At 39.9% G+C, this 20905-nt stretch overlaps 1 protein-coding gene and 1 long non-coding RNA gene across 2 annotated transcripts in view; one reads left to right on the forward strand and one right to left on the reverse strand.

The window, feature by feature from the left end:
* PKP1 (plakophilin 1) overlaps window positions 1–18978 on the reverse strand; it is a 50271-nt gene extending 31293 nt beyond the window's left edge. The window contains exons 1-2 of the mRNA XM_081194709.1: window positions 18549–18978; window positions 3119–3219 (exon numbers count right to left, since the gene is read on the reverse strand). Of these exons, the coding sequence (XP_081050835.1) occupies window positions 3119–3219; window positions 18549–18765 (318 nt within the window). The 5' untranslated portion in view covers window positions 18766–18978. The remainder of the gene's footprint in view (window positions 1–3118; window positions 3220–18548) is intronic.
* The window catches only part of LOC308587310, a 242547-nt gene that overhangs the window by 23546 nt on the left and 198096 nt on the right, over window positions 1–20905 (forward strand). The gene's annotated exons all lie outside the window — the stretch shown is intronic.

The raw sequence follows: 20905 nt of genomic DNA on the forward strand, positions 1-20905 counted from the left end.
TGCCCTCTGCAATGAGTAGCCTTCGTTCTCCCCAGCCTGTAAATTCCCTCGTTTACAAAAGATTTAACATGCTTCAGCAGTAGTCATTTCCATGACTAATTAAAGAAATATTTCTAATGAAACTAAGAAATACAGAAGCCGAGTGACACGTGTGTGCAATGAGAGAAGATGTTCTCTTGAGAATCTCTCCCTAGGTTACGGAAAGCAATGATGCCCATTCAGTTAGCTTTATAGGAGGCAGAGAAACAGCTTGAAGCCAGTTTTCACATTGAATTTGGGAGACAAGAGAGTGTGCATGCTTACACTATGCTCTGCATACACTTTGTGGCTGTGTGTGAAGAAAATGTCAGTTATGTGTGTTTCATTTTGTAGAAGAGACCAGGGAAAGAAGGCATGATATGCACTCTGTCCTGAGACTTATTGCTGAGCACATGCTGTTGTTGCTGGGAAGGGGAGATCTTATGTTATGTTGTAGACTTCAATATCCCAAAGAGACGAAACCAACATAAAAAGTTTCATTAATGAGAATGATCAAAGAATTGCTCAGAAGAGAAGGCAGCCTAAGGGAGAAACATGGTATGCAGTTTCCTATTGTTCCATCATCATGCTCTCCAGGATAGGAAGTTCCCCCACAGCTGGTGATTATTTTAGGCAATCCAGGTTAGTGAAGGATGTGGTTCTTCTCCATTAGGGCAATGAGATTCATCTTTGGAGGGGTGTGTGCTCTCCATCTTCCTTGTTTGTTTACGAAGGCTACTGTTTTTGTTTTGAGGTTAGTGAGAGTGCCAAGGAAACCAAGCTGAGCTGGCTATTTCCTGTGACATGAGGAGGAATGTATGAGAAGCAGCTTGGAAAGGCAGTGAAAACCATCCTTAAATGTGACTTACACAAGGAAGAAGAGAGCAGGAGTTCTGCAACAATCTCTCAGCGGGAGGCACGAGGTGGACTGCACACAGCAATACTGGGAAGCTGCTGGGCGGAGAATGCTTGTACATGTAGGATTGCAAATAGGGACTGGCTCAGGATTGAGCCAGAAAGGCAGGGATTGATTTTGAGCGGCAGGACAGCCATCTCAGTACAGTTTCCTTGGGTGCCTGATTAGAAGTTAAGCACACTTGCCTCCACACTAGTTTCATTGCCGTTGTAATCTTAGACAGAGATAAAAATAAAGTTGTGGTTTGTTTCTAGTCAAGTTCTGGTGCCCCTCCTTTATTACTCCACAATGCTGCTTGCTCTGTTGAAACATTGCTTCTGCTTGGCTCTGGCAAAATTCATGAGATCTTGACATACTATGTAATACTATGCACAAATACAGCAAAAATATAGTTCCATAAACGTCTTCAAGCATGACCAGCAACTGAGCCTCAATTCGCCCCCCCCCCCATGGTAATGGACTTGTAGCCTAGGCCAAGTCCCTGCTTTACATGACTTCCCCCACCCCAAATCTAAGCAGATGATTGGGATCTGAGTCAATATGTAGTTTTTAGGGTAAAATTGAGTTATGCTAAAGCTCAAAAACTACCAGGTGACTGTCTGGTGACATTAAATTCACGGATAATTAAAGACAGAATCCTACAGACCAATTTTGAAAAGAAGCTGCACATAGGCAACCAAAGAATAATCATACTTAAAGAAATTCCAGCTCGAATTCTGAGAGGAAAAAATAATTATAAATTTTTGACGGAAGCACTAAAAACACACGAGATCTGTTATAGATGGGAATACCCGGAAGGCATCTCATTTACATTTAATGGAAAGAAACAAAGATGTAGAGACCCAAATGAGGCAGAAACATTCTGGGAAAGAAATAAGAAAAAGCTGAAAGCAAAGAGACCTGAACCAGATGAGGAAGAAAAAGGAGCAGTGGGAGGACAAAGAGAACAGGATAAAGATAATCTTAAGGACTCTAAATAAAGCAGAGAAATGGATTTGACTTGGAACATTAATAGACTGAATAATAAAAAGAAGCAAAACAAAATAGAATATATTTTACAAAAACAAAATCTGGATATAATTTGTTTACAGAAAACACATGCTGCTAGAAGACATAAAAGAGTGTTAATAAATAAAAGATCGGGTTTGGACTTTGTTTCTTCGGATGAAAGCAAAGAAAGAGGCATGATAATGTATATAAAAGAAAAACTAGAAACGGAAAAATATATAAGGACAAAAAGAGACGAGTGATAGTGGTGCAGGTATCATCACAAGGGGAAAAAATAGTAATTGTGGGGATTTATGCACCAAATTTAAAAAGAAATCAGAATTTTACAAAGAATTAGAGGGGGAAATGTTTGAATTTATGGACCAGAAAATAATATTAATAGGTGACTTGAATGGTGTTCTCTCCCTAGATATGGACAGAACAATAAGAAAATCAGATTCTAAAGAAGGGAGACTACCTATAAATCTTTTCAATCTGGTTGAGAATTTTAAATTGAATGATGTACAGAGATATAAACACTTGTTTGAAAGACAATTTACACATTTCTCAGAGCCTAATCAGTCTGCTGGAAGAACTCACTCAATATGGATCTCAGAAGAAATATTGATAAGAACAAGAAGGGCAGAAATACAACCTAGGACTCTCTCGGACCATAATCCAGTATATCTGGAATTAAAAGGACAGCAGAACTCAACATTCAGATGGAGACTAAATGAAAGCTTATTAGATAGCCAATTGACCCTGGAAAAGGCAGAAATTTTTTTGAAGGACTATTTTGAAATAAATTTAAATCAAGATACAGATATAAATGTGACTTGGGACGCTAGCAAAGCTGTGATGTGGGGCTTCTTCATACAGCAGAGTGCTTACAGGAAAAAAGTAAGAGAAGAAAAAAGAAAAAAGAAAAGGGGGGAAAGGAGATCATGGAAGAATTAATGGGAAATGGGAAAAAATTGATAAAGGCCCCCACCCCAAATCCAAGCAGATGATTGGGTTCTGAGTCAGTATATTCAGCAGCACATCATATAGCATAACAGTGACATATCATTCTTGTTTCAAATGAGTTATTGCCTTTCCAAGGAAGAAAGCTATTTTTGCTTTGTGACAGAAGAGCCCCACCACTGTTTCTCCCCTTGCCCACCATCAGCATCCCATGGTTGCTAGAGAAAACCTTACCCCATGTCCCCAGTTGTTGCTCCCTGTGTGAGCTTTGGCATAGTAGGAACCACGGGCTGTTCCATAGCTGTGACCATCAGCCAGACCATCGTACATGGAACCTGGAAGCAGAGCAAAAGAATTAGGTGTGATTTGATTGAATATTTCAGTGACTGAAGTTTAGCCTCTCGGGAAAATAAATCTCCCTCCCTCCACCCAGTAGGTAAAGCACAATGGACTCAACAGTAATCAAGAAGATATGGATATGGCTGTACTAGGCACAATGTCTGCCCATTAACCTACATCAAGTGAGAACTAGTGGTGGATCAGTCCATGCCAGTTTTGCAGGTGTTTGTTCACACGTCTGTTCCATCACACATTAATCTTCCAGTTTTAAAAATAATACATTTGCAAATTTCATATTTAAATTGTATTTAAACATGTATTTAAATATGTGCTGTATTTTATTACAAAATGCACATATTTTATCTCAATGTGCACATTTCTAAATGCATGTTGTCCTAAAATATCTTTTCTTTACACAACTGGTACATTTATTGAGCTAAAAATTATGTCATAAAATTAAAATACAGTGGTACCTCAGGTTAAGAACTTAATTTGTTCTGGAGGTCCGTTCTAAACCTGAAACTGTTCTTAACCTGAGGTACCACTTTAGCTAACGGGGCCTCCTGCTGCCACGCCACCGGAGCACGATTTCTGTTCTCATCCTGAAGCAAAGTTCTTAACCCGAGGTACTATTTCTGGGTTAGCGGAGTCTGTAACCTGAAGCGTCTGTAACCCGAAGTACCACTGTAAGTGCAAAATCTGAGGAATAATTATGTTCCAATATCTGTGTTTGTCTTGGAAATATTAATTTGGCTGGTTCACTTAAAAATGAATGAAATTATCCTCCATCCACAATAAGAGCCAGTTCACACGACTCCTATCTCATGAATATTTTTTAAAAAAACAAGAAGCTAAATTCTGAAATTTTCCATGTTTTGAATTTGTACAGAATTTTGTTTTAGCTCTAAAGCCGGTCAGATGAGATATTAGACAACTCATCAAACTTGGTGTTAAGTACAGTACATGATAAGATTCCTCCCAAATGATGTATCGCATAGTAAATGGTGACTGGTAAATGCCATAGTATATTTCCAAGTGAGATTTCTCATATCAATTCTATCATATAAAAACCCCACTTACAAACTAGGTTGTTGACATGATATTCTGGCCCCAGAACACTGTGTTTAGGCTAGGAAATGTGATTCCTGATGATATGACAGCCCCTCTGCTCCCCACCCCCGCCCCACACAACGGTTTAAATTGTACCCCCTCGAATCTGTGCCCTAGTTATCAAACAGCCCCTAGAGACCTAAAAGCTCAATACGAATAAGGCTGATAGGATTTATTCCTTAGTTTGTAAAAACAGATCTGCTTGCTAGCACATATTGTTCTCTCACAGAAGTCTGGAGTGGAGAAATGCCTGCCAATGAATCCTTACTAACTGCGCTCATTTACACAACTTTCACTTTGCTTCTGTTTGAATTTTTTGCACAGTGTACAATTACTGACCAATGCCTTCTTTACCTTCTTCATCCACAAAAATGGGAAGCTGTCAAAATGGTAATATTTAACTGTTAAGGCAGCATAATGTAAACTAATGTCCAAAATTATGAGAAGTGGGGCATACAACAACTGCTTCAGAGGAAGTGCACATGAAGTCAACAGTTAATCAAAGTCCATTGTATTGCAATGACATTTTACTCCAATGAAATGTTAAGTTAGGTCCATTAATTTCAATGAGTCTGAGTAAAATGTCGTTGACTACTACCCGCTGAGTTTCAGTTATTAGTAATCAACAACAAATTAGCAACAAAGTCCAACTCAGAATAGACCAATTAAAATTAATAGAACTAAGTAATATTCATTTCAATGACTCCTCTGAGTAGGATGAGAATTGGATACAACCTACGCTGCACATATGACTACTTCATATGTGGCCAAACTAAACATAAAATTCTAAAAGAGAAACATGTTCTATTTGTGGCCTCTAAGGTCAAACCATGAGCAAAGGAATGAAGTCTTCCTGGTGCATACATATGAAAGAGCCCCAATGATGCTGCAAATAACTGTGGGTGATGTCCAGCATTAGTCATGCTCAAAACAGACCCACTGAAATAATTAAAGTAATTTACATCCATTGATTTCAATGGCTCTACCCTGAGTATGACTTAATTGGACCTTGTCCTATAATTTAACACTCCTGATGCAGAAATTGTGCATTTGCTGTTGCAGATAAATGTCCTGAACCAGAACAAATATCATTGGATCAATGGGGGGAAATAATCATTGGATGCCCAAGACTTTCTGCAATTAAAGTGCATACGACACACAGCAATTATTTAGACCTGCATTATACTTCTCATACAAGTCTGGGTTTTTGAACAAGAACACAACATGATGCACAATTATGTCGATTGTGAGTGGAAACACAAATAAATGTTGAACAGTTATTCAAATGTCCATTGAGGGGGAAAACATATCTTATAATGCCAGTATGTAAGAAGTTAATGTAAAGCAATATAATGTTTAGTGCTTTGTTGTTATATATATATATATTTGCTTTCGTAGATTTTCACGGGTACAGGAATGTAGGTTTCTTCGGGTGTCTTCCCGTGTAAGAGTTGGGGTGTCTAGGCGACGTTTCGACGAGGTCTCACTCGTCATCTTCAGGCTGGTGCTTTCGGCTTCTTGTTACTAGAACAGAGTGACGAGTGAGACCTCGTCGAAACGTCGCCTAGACACCCCAACTCTTACACGGGAAGACACCCGAAGACACCAAAACCTACATATATATATATATATATATATATATATATATATATATATATGAGAGAAGCTGAGAATTTTGCCACACAACATACATACATACATATATACATATATATATATATATATATATATATATATATATATATATTAAAACTTCAGCCATCTTTTGTTCTAGGAGGTTGTTCTTTGGCTAAGGGCAACCTTCTGGCCAACAGCAGAAGTGCTCCATAGAAGGGGAAGAGAAGGTGGAGTTTCATTACAGGCTTAGCAAGTTTCTTCAGCCCAGAGCACTTTTGCACCAGCTTTTTGCAAGTGTATTATTTAGCTCTATGAGAACAGGGAAACCCATTTGAAATTAGACATGCTAGAAGGAGGAAGGAGGCTGGGTTAATTCCATTCTCAAAGTGCCTGGATGTACTATGCTGAGAAAGCCTGCGTGGAACGTTGATTACATGTAGTATAATGCTCCCAGGGCAAGGGCTAAGTATGGGCTAGTGATACTAACTGCTAATACTAAGCAGGTTTGGGTTGGGTCACTGCCTGCAAGGGGGACTACCTGGGCATTCTGTGTAAGCTGCCTTGAAAGGATGGAAGAAAAGTGGAAGAGAAATGGATGGAATGTAGTAAAATAAAATAATGGAGTAGCTTCACAGTTTTCTGTGGCATTAATGTTTGTTGGGGAAACAGCTTGATGCTTTTGCTACAGAAAATATATAAAGGAGGAATTGTGCCTCCAAATTAGGGGAGGGAGAAATTCACACTTCTGAAAACTATATGCAAACTGAAACACAGCTATTCTTCGAAATTCATTCTCAAGATTTTGTGATGTAGTTCTTCAATCTAGAAATGGGTGCACAAGTGTGTACAGTGGGGAAAGGTGCACAAAAATGCACCTATTAGTGAAAACTACAGACAAAAATGCTTTATTACAGGGAAAACTGCATGGAAATATGTGCATATTCAGGAAAATTGCACACAAAAATGTGCACTTAAATGATGATGAATTTTGGTGAGGCCTTAAAAAAAAAGAAGCATGCAGATGTGTTGAAATCAAACTTAACGTAAGAAAAACAAGAAACCGAGAGAAACTGAAATTTCTGTCTCCATTTCCTACAAATACAAAGTGGACACTTCCAGGGATTCCTGACTCATTGCATTTGCCTGGCAGAAGTCTTCAAGCACTTCAAGGAATGCATCTGACTTTCACATTTCACATACCCACAGAGCAAGCCCTAGTATAACTATAGGAAACACTATTACTACAGAAACAATAAAATAACTATAAGGCTGCAATCCCAGCCCCACTTACATGGGAGTAAGCCACACTGGATTCAACAGATCTTGCTTCTGCACAGTCGTCCTTAGGATTATGCTGTAAACCAGGAAACTAGCTAGTTGTCTTTGAGCAAATCAGTGTCTCTTGCCCTAATTTCCTTCACTGGTTGCTGCTGTAAGGCAAAAATGCTGTTTCGGTATCCATTTTCTAGTCTGCAGTTATTCTAATGGGCACAGAACCCACTCTGCATTTTTCCTGCACATGGAACTCTGGTGGGTTACCGATATTGCAGTTTAATTTGTAGCGCTGTATATTTTCTGAACATGATCCCCATTCACAAATATCTTAAACCCGATATAAATTCAATGCTAAAGCACATTGCCTCTGTGGGATGGGAATAGCGTTACAGGACCAGTATATAAAACAGCATTTTCTCCTTCTCTTGCTCTCTTAGGTAGTATACCTAAAGGAGTGTCTCCACCCCCATCGTTCTGCCCGGACGCTGAGGTCCAGCGCCGAGGGCCTTCTGGCGGTTCCCTCACTGCAAGAAGTGAGGTTACAGGCAACCAGGCAGAGGGCCTTCTCGGTAGTGGCGCCCGCCCTGTGAAACACCCTCCCATCAGATGTCAAGGAAATAAACAACTATCTGACTTCTAAAAGACATCTGAAAGCAGCCCTGTTTAGGGAAGTTTTTAATGTTTGAAGTGTTATTCTGTTTTTAGTGTTCTGTTGGAAGCCGCCCAAAATGATGATGATGATGATGGATGATGAATTTATAGAAATAAATTGGCCTTATAAATCACACTCACACATTTCTTTGCCCTAGTCCTCTGGGAATAATTTTATAAGGCAAAACTCTTCTGATATGTATGTGGTGCTATAATCACATACAGGACTTTGTGTTCATTTCATCAGGTCCCCACAAGTAATCCACCAGGTGTCACACATACATGAAAGCATTTGGGTTCTCATGGGAGAAACGATGTTATCATTTTATCCTAATTGAAACCTAGTGAACCATGTATGGTCCCAACATGCAACAAAGTGGGTCCCATTTCCCACCCAGACTCTGTCAGTGAGAACTATACTGGTTCATTCATAATCATCTTTCCTGTGTGCACCATAATGCCAATAGGGAGAAAAATATATGGCACAACTCAGCCCACTCACTTAGTTACTGTAATGCGTAATCCCTTGTAGAAGCAAGGTCTTTGATATACAGACAGATGCTCACAAGGTTCTGGAGTGCGGGAGACGAGGGTTGCTGATCAGCCAGGTTTTACAGGCCCTGCCAGAACTGAAGGATGCCAGACAAACCTAAAAACGAAAACTTCAGCAGAGTAATTTCTGCTGTTCAATTTCGTAGAACAGTGTAATAAAGCAATGTGCTGTGAATGTAAATATATGTTTGCAGCACTGTGTAGGGATCTGCCCCTTAATAAGAAGTGCATGGAGGTGGCTGGTGCCATTTTGTAAAGTTGCATGTGTTAAGTCTGCACATATGTGCACTGCTCCCCGCCGTCACCATTCAGCTGAGAAAGCCAGTCCAGAGGAGAACCCGACCCCCTTCCACTAAGTTGAGTCTTACCTTTTCTCCCACTTAACCTCTCAGTGTGGTATCCCATTGGAGGGGTGGACCGAGAATAAGATGTTAAAATCTAGACAAATCTTTTGCATACTGGCATGCACAATCTGGATAGATGATGATGATTACTATTCTCATGACTATTATTATTGCTTTCTGCTTTATCTGTGAACTAAGGTGGCATTCAAAAATCATCAGAAATGAGCAACCACAAAGCATAACAACAAAACCAGAAACTAAAACAGACAACTTGATCCCTTTTTCAAAAACATTGCTACTTGTCGAAGAAAGAGGAGATTAGCCTGAATTGCCAGAATTTCTGAAAACAAATATTGGCATGCCGACTTGTGTTTGTACTTTGCAGCATACCTGTAGCTCTGGATTGCTGTGTGTGTGTTTTATAAAGACGTGTGTCTATCCAGCTGGTTAACCTTATCTTTGAAATGGAAAGTGATAGACAAAGGTTAAGCCACAGTTCATGTTTAGAAAGATATCAGCTGTCCAGGAATCCTGATGGTGCTGAAGGAAAGGACACACATCTGGAATCTCACATGTGGGCATTCTCCACACCTTTCTGCACATTACTACAATTCATTTTTGTTATCAGCTGACAGTAATTGGTGTTGTGAGACCAAGTATTTTGTATTGTGCAATCCTCTACTCATTTACATGGGTCCCACTGAAGCCAATTGGGCTTACTTCTGAGTAGACATGTATAATATTGCACTGCAAGGCTCTCATGAAACCCCCAGTGGCCCTACATTTTTAAAAACCTGGTTTAAAAAATCAAACATTTAATAGTAGCAACACAGTGCTATAGTGTGTTATTAGTGCATTTAACATGAAAAATGAAGAAAGGTGCACAGTGAGTGATTCATTATCCCAATGCATTTCTGAGTAAAAGAAAGATTGCAATAACTAAAAGCAAAAGGGACTAAAATGCAATGTGAAAGCAAAACAGGGTTGTAAAATATGTAGATGGCCAGCATTTGGGGAAACAAATGTTATTTCTCTTTAAAAGTCCTAAACTATGCACAAATGTTCTGAGGCAATGAGCACTCAAAAGATGTTGATCTTTGAAGCATGTGACACACCCTAAGAGACTTTGACACTAAATTCTTAACATATAAAAAAATATCTACAGTGGTACCTCGGGTTAAGTACTTAATTCGTTCCGGAGGTCCGTACTTAACCTGAAACTGTTCTTAACTTGAAGCACCACTTTAGCTAATGGGGCCTCCTGCTGCTGCCGCACCGCCGGAGCACAATTTCTGTTCTCATTCTGAAGCAAAGTTCTTAACCTGAAACACTATTTCTGGGTTAGCGGAGTCTGTAACCTGAAGCGTATGTAACCTGAACCGTATGTAACCCGAGGTACCACTGTAGTTTCAGTCCTTCTATATGGATTTTCAGCTTAAATTATATGGTGTTGTGGATGTTCTACACAGTTTTCACCTCATGCTACTTGCCTGTGTTGTTGTTGTTGTTGAGGAGTCATGAAATGGCATTACTATCTAAGGATCCCCCTCACAATTTGGGGAAGGGCTCAATCCCCAGCATCTCCAGGTAGGGCTGGGACAGAACCCTGTCTAAAATCCCGGAGAGTCGGGTTGGCGCGATCGGGAAATGGCGGATTCCCTCCGAGCTCCGGAGGGAATCGGCTCAGCGGTGGATGGGTCTTTGCCGTGCCGGCGACACGGGGACCCTTAAAAACCGCAGGCGCGGAAGCCTGCGGACTGAAGACTCGGCGGGTGCCTTAAGCGCCCCCCCTGATTCGCAATGAGCCTTTTTAAAGGCTACGGAGGGGATACAGGGGACGGCGTGGCACTGAGAGTCGACCGCTACCGCCGCTGAGCGAAGCCGCGAGCCATAACTGGAGAGCGCTGACTTCCTTCCTTGAAATTCGGACTGAAAAAAGAACCCGTGAGTAATTTGGAACTGAACTTTAAAACTTTTACTTTTTGAATTTGAGACGACCGGGGGGTGTGCTAAAAGGAAGTCCCCACACCCCCCCTTGCAGACGATCCAGAGCAACGAAATAAGAACTAAGCTGGAGTGCCTACCCTGTAAAGGGTGAGTTTTAAAAAGACAGTAACTTCCAAGATTTAGAAAGGTAAATTTGAGCAGGAGAGTGGAGTGTTGGAAGAGTTTTTGTTTTGTGGTAAACAACCCTCCCTCCCGGGCCCGGGAGCGACCTGCTTTGGAGCCTGTATAGAGGAGCAGAATTTGACAGCTGTCAAAAGCTGTCAAATGGACTATTAATAGTGAAAAAAATTGCTGTTTAAGACCTCTCCGGATTAAAAGGAGTTACAATTGAACTAAAATTTTGAGAAATAAAGAAACAATAATAGGACAGAGGATTGTTGGAGAAAAGGTTACTCAGTAACCAGATTCCCTCTAGGGGGAATTCTGTGGAATTACAATGGCTGTGGGTGGAAAGATACTGAGAGAAATCGAAAGAATGTTCTCACTGGTGGGAACCCTACAGGAGCAGACTACAGCTATGAGTAAACAATTGACGACCTTGGATTTGGAAACAAGTAGTTCTGCTGAAAGTAGTGAGGGCCTGAGTGAGAAAGAACCCACAGCTGAATTTGAAACAATAAACAAAGAAGAGGAGAAGACAAAACAAGAAAGAGAACAAGTTATCTGGGAAAGTACTAACCAGAAGCCGACATCTGGAGAACACAAGCAAGGAGACTATTGGATTAAATCCACTCTAAGCCTACGAAAGATACAGAAGATGAAAGTGGAGGCCCTGGGACTTTATGGAATTCAGGAGCTCGAAATAAAGAAGTACAATTGGGGCCTCCACATAGACTTTGATTTTGACTATCAGCAAGATTTAGGCCTTGTGGAAATTCCTCAGCAGTTGCTTTTAAATATGGGAAGAGACTATGGACTGATTGGATTGATTGTTAAGGAAATCTTTCGAGACTCGATGATAGACAAAAAGGACTACCAACAAAACCGGCGGAGAGGGACTAAAAGAGAATTGAGAGCCTCGGATATCCGGAATCCAGGCTAAAAACTGTTATTTTGGACATGTCTCGGGAAAGGACGCAAAGCGGGGAGGGGAGGGAGGGAAATATCAAATTTAAACAACACTCAAGACCAGGGGGTTTAGTATTAAGAAAATTATGTAAGAAAAAATGAGAAATCGAGGGAAGAGAATTGGGGTCCAACTTAGGGAAAATTTATTTTTGTTTTTTATAAAAGGACTAATATTAAGAGGGAAGAAATGCCAACTTGCTGACATAAGTTTGGGAATAGGGATGCAGGGGAGGGGGTGGGGGGAAGTCAAGGACTAGGGTTAGAAAATAAGATTTTCGGGAACTATTCATGTTCGTTGTTTTTTATGTTTGTTTTGGTGTCTTGTTTGTGTTTATATAAAATGTGAAAACCCAATAAAAATATTTTAAAAAAAAAAAAATAAAATCCCGGAGAGTCGCTTCCAGTTAGCGTAGCCATTACTGAACTAGGCAGACCAATGGCATGACTCAATATGAGACAGCTTCATATGTTCCTAATCGGCACATGAAGCATATAGCATTGACCAAGGTGTGCCATATTGTCTCCAAATGTGCAGAGAGTCTGAGTTCATGTGCTGCAGTTTCATCCCTTGCAGCCATGATAGGCAGTACATCTACATTCCCAAGCATTAGTAAAGATCTGGCCTCTTCTACTCCTCTCTAGCTGTAAATCTGGAAGATACCAATCGAAGAAGCACGATGATACTTTCTGTCTACAGTGGTACCTCAGGTTAGAAACACCTCAGGTTACAAACACTTCGGGTTACAGACTCTGATAACCCAGAAGCAGTACCTCAGGTTAAGAACTTTGCCCCAGAATGAGAACAGAAATCGCGCACTGGTGGCGCAGCGGCAGTGGGAGGCCCCATTAGCTAAAGTGGTACCTCAGCTTAAGAACAGTTTCAGGTTAAGTACGGTCCTCCGGAACAAATTAAGTTCGTAACCAGAGGTAGCACTGTACTTAGTTCACATAATTCTTTTCTTTTTGCCTTTGTCATTAGTAACACTTTCCAGAAAAATAAATAAATACTTTATGGATTCCTTTCATTCATGTGAGGAGTTGCAAGTACCACCAATATTATTATTGTTCAGCATCTAAAAATTATACTAATCTGCACAATGGGGTGGGGGGGTGGGACACCTGCTTTAAAAATGTTACGCTTCATTTGTATATGCAACCAATTGACAACTGAGTAAACCTACAAAGCCTAGTGTGTGTTGCAATGAATGCAAATACATTATATTAATGTGGAACGTCAATTGCACAAAGGGGAGGTGGAGATGGGTGGGGCCAGGTTAGCACTACAGAGCCATTACCATTCTTGTTGCATTATGGGTAAGATTCAGCAAGACATATGCACTTAATTTCCATTTATTTCAATGGTTCAAATTTCGTGGTTGAAATTTTCCCATGGTACCTAAAGAAGCATTGCAAGTGCTTACATTTGGCCTAAAAATATAAAGTATAATATATATGCTTAAAACAGGTAGCATACAGATTCACACTTCAGTAAGACATCATTGACTATTGGCTAAATACTCATTTTACCAGAGTATAATATATATAATATTATACATATACAAAGTATAATAGCTTTTTACCTTTAATATGTAAAATGAACCTAAGATGCCACTGATCAGTGACAAGCAACTCCTTAAAAGAAAGGCTAAGAAAAAACCCAAAATACGTCTTCCTTAAATTCACAAATCTTGATTTTATTCTGTTTAATAGCCATTTACAACATCGGAAGCTCACATTTATTGATTGACCAAGGCAAAATCCTCCTTCCCTCTCTCCTTGTACATTGATGCAAACTGCCATTGCTCACCAAAGATGCTATCTTGCGACCATGCTTTCCATTTGCAGAATCTCCATTTATCTGTCTTGTTCAACATTATCTACATTGTTCAACAAGCTATCTACAATGATAACAGTTAATCTAAAACCAATCATCATGACATCATAACACACACAAATGTTTCCTATTATCCAGGGACTGTTAAAATGTCTATAAAAACTGAGTTTGTGACAGCTTTCTGAAAATGAATGGACTTTATTACCCTTACGAATCTATCCATTGAGAAAAACTGTGTTATTTCCTTTTCTACAATGACGTCAGTCACCTATGTCTACTCCAATGTAATAATTCTGTTCTTAGTTATTATTTTTATTTCTATGATAGATGCTCAATTTAGGCTTAATTTTGGATTCCACTTCTTTTGCACTTTATGTTAGCAACCTTTCAGGCAGGCAGGCTGCCAGCAACAGCTATTTCTCTGCAATTTCTTATCTGTGTTCCATCAGCACTCTAGAGAGATTGCCATCCAATTTTAGCAACTTACTGTTGCTCAGATGTTAGTTACACAACCACTTTATGAACTTTACATCCATCAAATACTATCCTGCCATAAATCATAAGTTTGCAATGTACAATTAATTTGAAAAGGGTGTGTATCCCTTATCCAGCCTAAAAAAGAATTCTTTTGGGGTATTGGTATTTTCTGGACAACATCTAATAGAAGACCAATGCATGAAACCATTTTGTTTCTCAGGCAGGAACAGAAGGTCTGTGGGATTCATCTACAACTCCTAGAGGAGATTATGTTAGAAAGCAGATGACATATTTTCACTAAAGGTTTACTCAGAGTAGATCTACTGAAATTAATGGACCCAAGTTAGCTGTGTTCATTAATTTCAACAAGTCTACGCTGCATAGGAATAGCATTGTGTCAAAATTGAAATATTGATTCTTTTAGAAAACATGCAATAATTTTATTGAATTTAATGTAAATTATAGAAATAAATACTTTGGGTTACTGCTCAAAACAAAAGTGTAAATAACCCAGTTGATGGATTTAAGATACTGTGTTTTCTGTTTTTACTAGATAACATCCGCCTAGCTGATCCCACTAAGCCGTCATTCTTACATAAAAAGTAGACCTAACATAATAAACACAAATTCCAATTGTTGCTGTATTGGTATCCTGAAATGCCTTTTTAAACATGCAGGGTGCTTCCAGGTGGGTATTTATTGTGGGATGGCATGCTCTTCATGTGTGCAATTATTTCATTTCATTTTATTTTTTGCGGCATCCATGCAACATTGTTGACATCAAAATGTCAGCAAGGACTTTTCCTCGTTTAATCCAGATTTACTCTTCCCAGTGGACAATCCAATAAATTCTTTTAAAAACAAAAAATTTGTGGAGTTTTTTTCTTTGTGACAGGAGTTTCAATTATATCTCAATGGCGGTTTAAAATATTAAGCTCTCATCTGGAAGCACTGACACCCTTCTTCTCCACAACACAGAGTTCTGTGTCTCTTTTCCCAGTGCTTTTCTTAAAACCGAAAAGCAGCCTTGGAAAGCTGTGGTTGGAAGCTGATGAATAATGAGGGAGGGACTGCTTTAACCCTTCCCTCCCTGCCATTTGTCCTTCAACCCCAAGTTCCTTTCCCACTCATATTGGAAAAGAAATAAGGAGTCAGTCACAAGGAGATGAGCAACTCAAAGGAATGATCCTTAGCATATCCCATAAGATCAGAAAACAGCTTGTCGGGAGGGGGCAATTTTTGGTAGACAAACTAAAGGAGTGGAATGGGGAAATGAATACTTCACTTTCACACTCTGCAGCTCTCAAATAAAGCCACATTAGACTGCTTTTTATTTTAAAAAGACAAAATTCGGCCTCAGATGCATATGTGATCAAAAAGAAAGAAAGTGTGAGCCATGTCTTTCAGAGTTCTCCTTGATACCCAAAACCAAAGCTGAGAACATCTGATGTTTGATTCAATCTGTGCTGCAACTAACCACTCCTGTTCTCATAGACTAAGGTTGCTGGTACAAGCTTTTCAGAGCAAACCAAGTATCCCAAGTTTATGAAAGGCAATTCATATATTATTATTTTCCAACTTGGAAATCAATCTATTCGCTGGAAAAATTGTGTAGCTAGCATGGGATTTTAACACCCAACAAATGTGCTGGGTCATGGTGAATATCTTTTCCTCAGCACGTACATCAAGAGCAAATAATTTTTTCACCCAGTCTCTCAAACGTGAAAAAGTCATACGCAAAGTGTCTTTCCAGAAGTTCGCTGTTGAACTTCAACACTGATCAGTCCAAGCCAGCGTAACAAGGATGACAGCAATAGTAGCCCAGAACATCCAAGGGGCCTTGATCTAAGTAACTGTTATTTATCTCTTGAATAAAAATTGTCACATTTCTAAAAACTACCGGTAGCTAAGCCACTTTCCCATAACACTTAACCAACCAACTGAAGTCTTAACTATAACAGAAGCTGCTTACAAAGGATAGCCTTGGTGCAAAATATATGAGTTACAAGGAGACACTGTTTTATCAAACCCGATTGTGAATAAACAGGTGACCTATTTAATCCCAGGAGGATTGTTTGGGGTACAATTATTTGTTTATAAGCATCTTTAAACTGCCTAATATTAACCGGAAAAACCCTCTAAGTGTTATACAAAATAGCATTAAACCAATAAAACAGTACAATAAAAACAGAGGCAAAACATTAAAAACCCATAAAACCCTATTAAATAAAAACAGATGAAAACAGGAATGCAGAAATGACAGTCCAAATCTTGTGGGTCAGGGAACGTTTGGATAAAAAGGTATATCATCACAGGAAGTCTGAAGCTGATGATGTTTTGCGTATGACGGACAGAAGGGCATTCTGCAGTGCAAGGCCAATGACAGAAAAAGCCTGTTTTGGGGTCACCACCCTGTGATATTTGATAGGGTCAGAGCCCCAAGTAAACTTTCCTCAGATGATCCAAGTGATCTTACTGGTCTATGCAGCAACAGGCAATCCTTCACGTAACCTGAAATCTTTCATGTAACAGAACATCAAGGGGTTTATATCCACACTCAGTTGTGCATAGCTTTGCTGAGTGACCATAGGCAAATCCTTTTGCCTTGCTATGCATAGAGGATACACAGAGGATAGCCTTTCCTGATAGAATCCTTTGCTATTTTGATCATGGAATATATGGATATAAATGAAAGAAATGCCAAAGACAATTGCTTCTTGTCACACATTACTTCACTCTTTGCTTTTAATGGAGTCTTATCCTTTCCGAAATGAGCTGAAATTTACAGGGCCATGGGTCTGGCTCTCAAGTCTGAGATATGAAGGACAAATTATCTCACACACGGATAAGATGTTAAGACACAGCTCCACAGTGTTCTTCAGCCAAGTGTCCTGCCATGCAGACAAGAGTGGCATGTCTTGTTGGCTATCCCTAAGGACCACCAGGGACATAATGCACAACTACCTGGCATTCTGCTTCATTTTAGGATTCTTAATTCACATAGTTAGTTGCTTCTCACAATCTCCCTACAATGCATACAATCTGCTGGAGTAGTTTTAAGTATAAATTCCTCAAGACGTTAGTCATGAAAATACAAAGTACATCTATAAATGTGGTTTTAGCTTGAATGATTCACTCCCAAAGATTTTCAAAAGAAGCAGCAGCTTGAAATCATGAAACTTCACTGTCTCATACAAAAGAAGGTGTGTGTTAAAGTGCTCCCAAATTAGATTTTTAAAAACCTCATTCTTTGAATAACAATGTCATGAACTGGGGAGACAGAAGGCAAGGCTTTGGGGTTTGCTCAATAATCTTAGAGCACTAATTAAGAACAGTGATGTAAAAAGCAAAAAACCACACACTTTGCTTAATTGATATATGTGTGTATGTGTATTTTTCAAGATCATTTGCAGTTTAAGGTGTGCAGAAGTTGACACACGAGCTGTAAAATAAAAACCAGGGGGTGGTTAAATCCAACTAAGTTATACTTCTGGAGGTACCACTGAAATCCATAGACTTGGGTTATGTAAATCTATTGGTTTCAGCGCGTCTGCTCTGTGAATGACTAATGTTGAATATTCTTTCACTGTCTGGAAAGTTACAGAGTACTTAGATCAGTGGTGCAAATAAGTAGTAACAACATTCTCTGTTTGACAGTCACAGCAGATCTATGGACATGCCTTAATTTCAACCAGACAACTTTCCTGCTGGGGTGCATACCATTTCCAATTTGTAGATAAATAGACTTGAAATGCTGTCAAGACTCCAGATAATATCAAACCCTTAGATCTAAGTTAAATTGTGCATTACAAATCTCATTGGTTTTAGTGGGAATTGCTTGACTTCTATGATTCCATGACTCTAAATTGGAATGGTTTCCTCTCCTGCTGAAGTCCATGGAATTTATCTGTGGTTAACTTTCGCAAAATTGTACCAGCCATTCACGATAGAATTATGGGAATCTTGAGGATGAAACTGGCTAGAAGATGTTCAGCTCCAACCTATTTCATCTCAAAGCAGAAGCATTTGCTCTTAGCACCACCTTGCAATTCCAAATCAACCTACACAATCCAAATCAAAGTCCTTCAGCTTAACTAGATTCCCATGGCCTATCTTGAAATCATTTTGGCACTAAGCTACAAAACTACTGAGACCGGGATCCCCAAATCCCTAGTTATCCCTCAAGATGTTGCAAAACTTCCTTGGTATCACCACAACACAAACCTGCCAAGAGAACCAAATGACACCAGCTGTATTGACTCCAATGGACAATGCCCAATACCACACATTCTTAAGCTCAAAGAACCATCAGATGGGGCAAGCGCTGTACAGCCAAATTTCTCACACTCAGCGGTCATCCCTTGTTAATCAAGCAGTGATAGGTATTTACCTCGGTTGGAGTGTCCTGCTGCATTCGATGCTGATGAAAGGGAGGTCTTTTGCTTTTGCCGTTTCACCGTCATCATCACCTGCTCCTGGACCCTTTGTTTTCCTGTCCCCCTAGTTTTCAGCTTGTGATCCGAGGGCAACGCTAGAGTAGAATTGGCCTGGTCCTGGAAGCACTCATAAGCCAGTGCTGTTTTCAGTGGAGAAGGAGAGTGAAGCATGGTTGCAGATGGGGTGGCAGTGGGTGGGATGTCACCTGTCTCTCTTTTGCGACTTAAAAAACAAAACAGAAACAGCAGTACCAAAAAAAAAAAGGTCTTGTTCGGGTGTAGAATGTCAGGGAGCCCTCCTTGCCATACGTCCGTCTGCTGACAGCTGCTCTTTCCCCACACTCTGCTCTCCTGTGTGTGAGTGAGCAGGCACGCCCTCTGCTAGACTGGATATACAGCCTGAAGACTATGTCTGCACACACCCACTTCTGTACTCTGCTTGCAGATCTAAGGCAACACAAGACACTCATCCAGGTGCAAGAGAGCTGGTGACCGCGTTGTTGCTGCTATTTAAGTGACTGTGCTTTGAAAAGTTAACATAAATGTAGCAGAGGATTAGCAACCATGGCAGGTGGGCAGTGTGGGGTAAAACGTAACATCGAGGTTGCATCTTACATAATTTTATCTTCTCCTTTCTATCGCTGACAAAAATGATTTCTCTGAATAATTTTAATTTTGGCATGTTTCCCTCATTGCACCTCGTTAATACCTCCTACACTGAATAGGGATGGGCAAATCTGTCAATTGCAGTTTTTTTCCTTTTTCCACTCTTGTTCTTCACATTTCCGTATCAGTTAGTGAATATTTCAGTCCTTGTGAACATTCAGCAGCATTTTACTGCAAGTTTATCCTAAAATGCACGTCTTTGCATGAAATTCTGCCTAATACATATATTTCTGCAAAGCCATTTCCCTTAATATAATGTATTTTTGTGTGCTGTTTTCAAGAATATATGCATTTGTATGTTGACTTTATCCAAGTATATGCATTTTGTGTATACATCCATTGATTGGCTGAAAAACTGCTGCAAAATTTGGAGAAGCATACATTTTGAATAATGGTTGCATTTTAGTTTGTGTATTGTTCTGCGTATTGCTTCATTAATCAATGCAAACTGAATTGAATTTCACCCCGTCCCTATCTTTGAATGAATCTTTATTTTCTTTCCCATGCTCCAAATTAGGTCACTAATTAGCAATCAGGTGTTTCTTGCTAATCCACAAAACAATTCCAGACATATTGATTGCAGAGAGAAATGGTGGCAGCAAAGAGGAACCGTGCCTGAATTCCACATGGGCTGTGCCATAAATGCTCTAAAACAGCTGCTGCAAAATGGTCTTGAAAAAGAGTTATCAGCCTACTTTAAGGTTTCTGTGGGTGTCACTGAATCTTGCCCCCCCCCACTATGCTTTCACCTGCTTAGGTTTTGCCACTCCTGTGGATTTGGGCTTCAGAAGATCACTAAGAGCTCTGGTATAGTAAGGAAAAAATATGCTGTGTCCTGCTGGGATGTGCACTGAGTGAACAGGAGGCCTCAACCCTCCACCAGACGCCCAGCAGAAGGAGCAGGATGTGGCGGCAACAGCAGATATCTTATTCTCACTGTGGGGCCAAAGTGGGGCTTCATTTGCTTCTACAGAACATGTCCAGTAGCATTAGAGTAAGAAAAGTGATGAGGTAGCTTTTTAGGTGATATGCCAGTGAGGGGTATGGAACCACATTGTATGAACTGAAAGTAATGTTGCATACACACTGCACATTTAACAGTACATCCAAAGTGTATCCCCCCCCAAAGAATTCTGAGGTTTGCTGAGCTAAGGGTGGCTGGGAACTATAAATCTGTGATGGGGTAAACTGCAATGCCCAGCGTTGGTAGGGCATACAAGGCTCTGGTCATGGAAGTTAGAGGATAAGGGCTGGAATGACCAGGCAGTCATCCATCAATGCATTCTATTAATTACAGTCTGGTCCCTCTTTTAATCCAGACTGCTCTGTGGAACACAATGGATGCGCCTAGTGTCAGAGCGCTCCGTTTCCATAATTTTTATACAGATTCCAGCACCCCAATGTTTATAAAACTATGGGTTGAAAAACTCAGCTATGTATACCTTGGCTCCAACAATGCTCTGTAATCTCTTTCCAAAAACACAAAACACTTTGTCTCTAGTGGCAAAGCTAATTTTGTTTCTGTTTTTTCATCCCATTCCATCTATGAATAAAAATAAGCTCCCTACTGCTTAGGAATGAACATTGTTTGTTCACTAAATAGATTCAGCAAAAATATGCTTGTGTATCTAGAGAAAAGGGTCAT

Source organism: Podarcis bocagei, assembly GCF_964188305.1.
Source record: "Podarcis bocagei genome assembly, chromosome: 5".
NCBI lineage: Eukaryota > Metazoa > Chordata > Lepidosauria > Squamata > Lacertidae > Podarcis > Podarcis bocagei.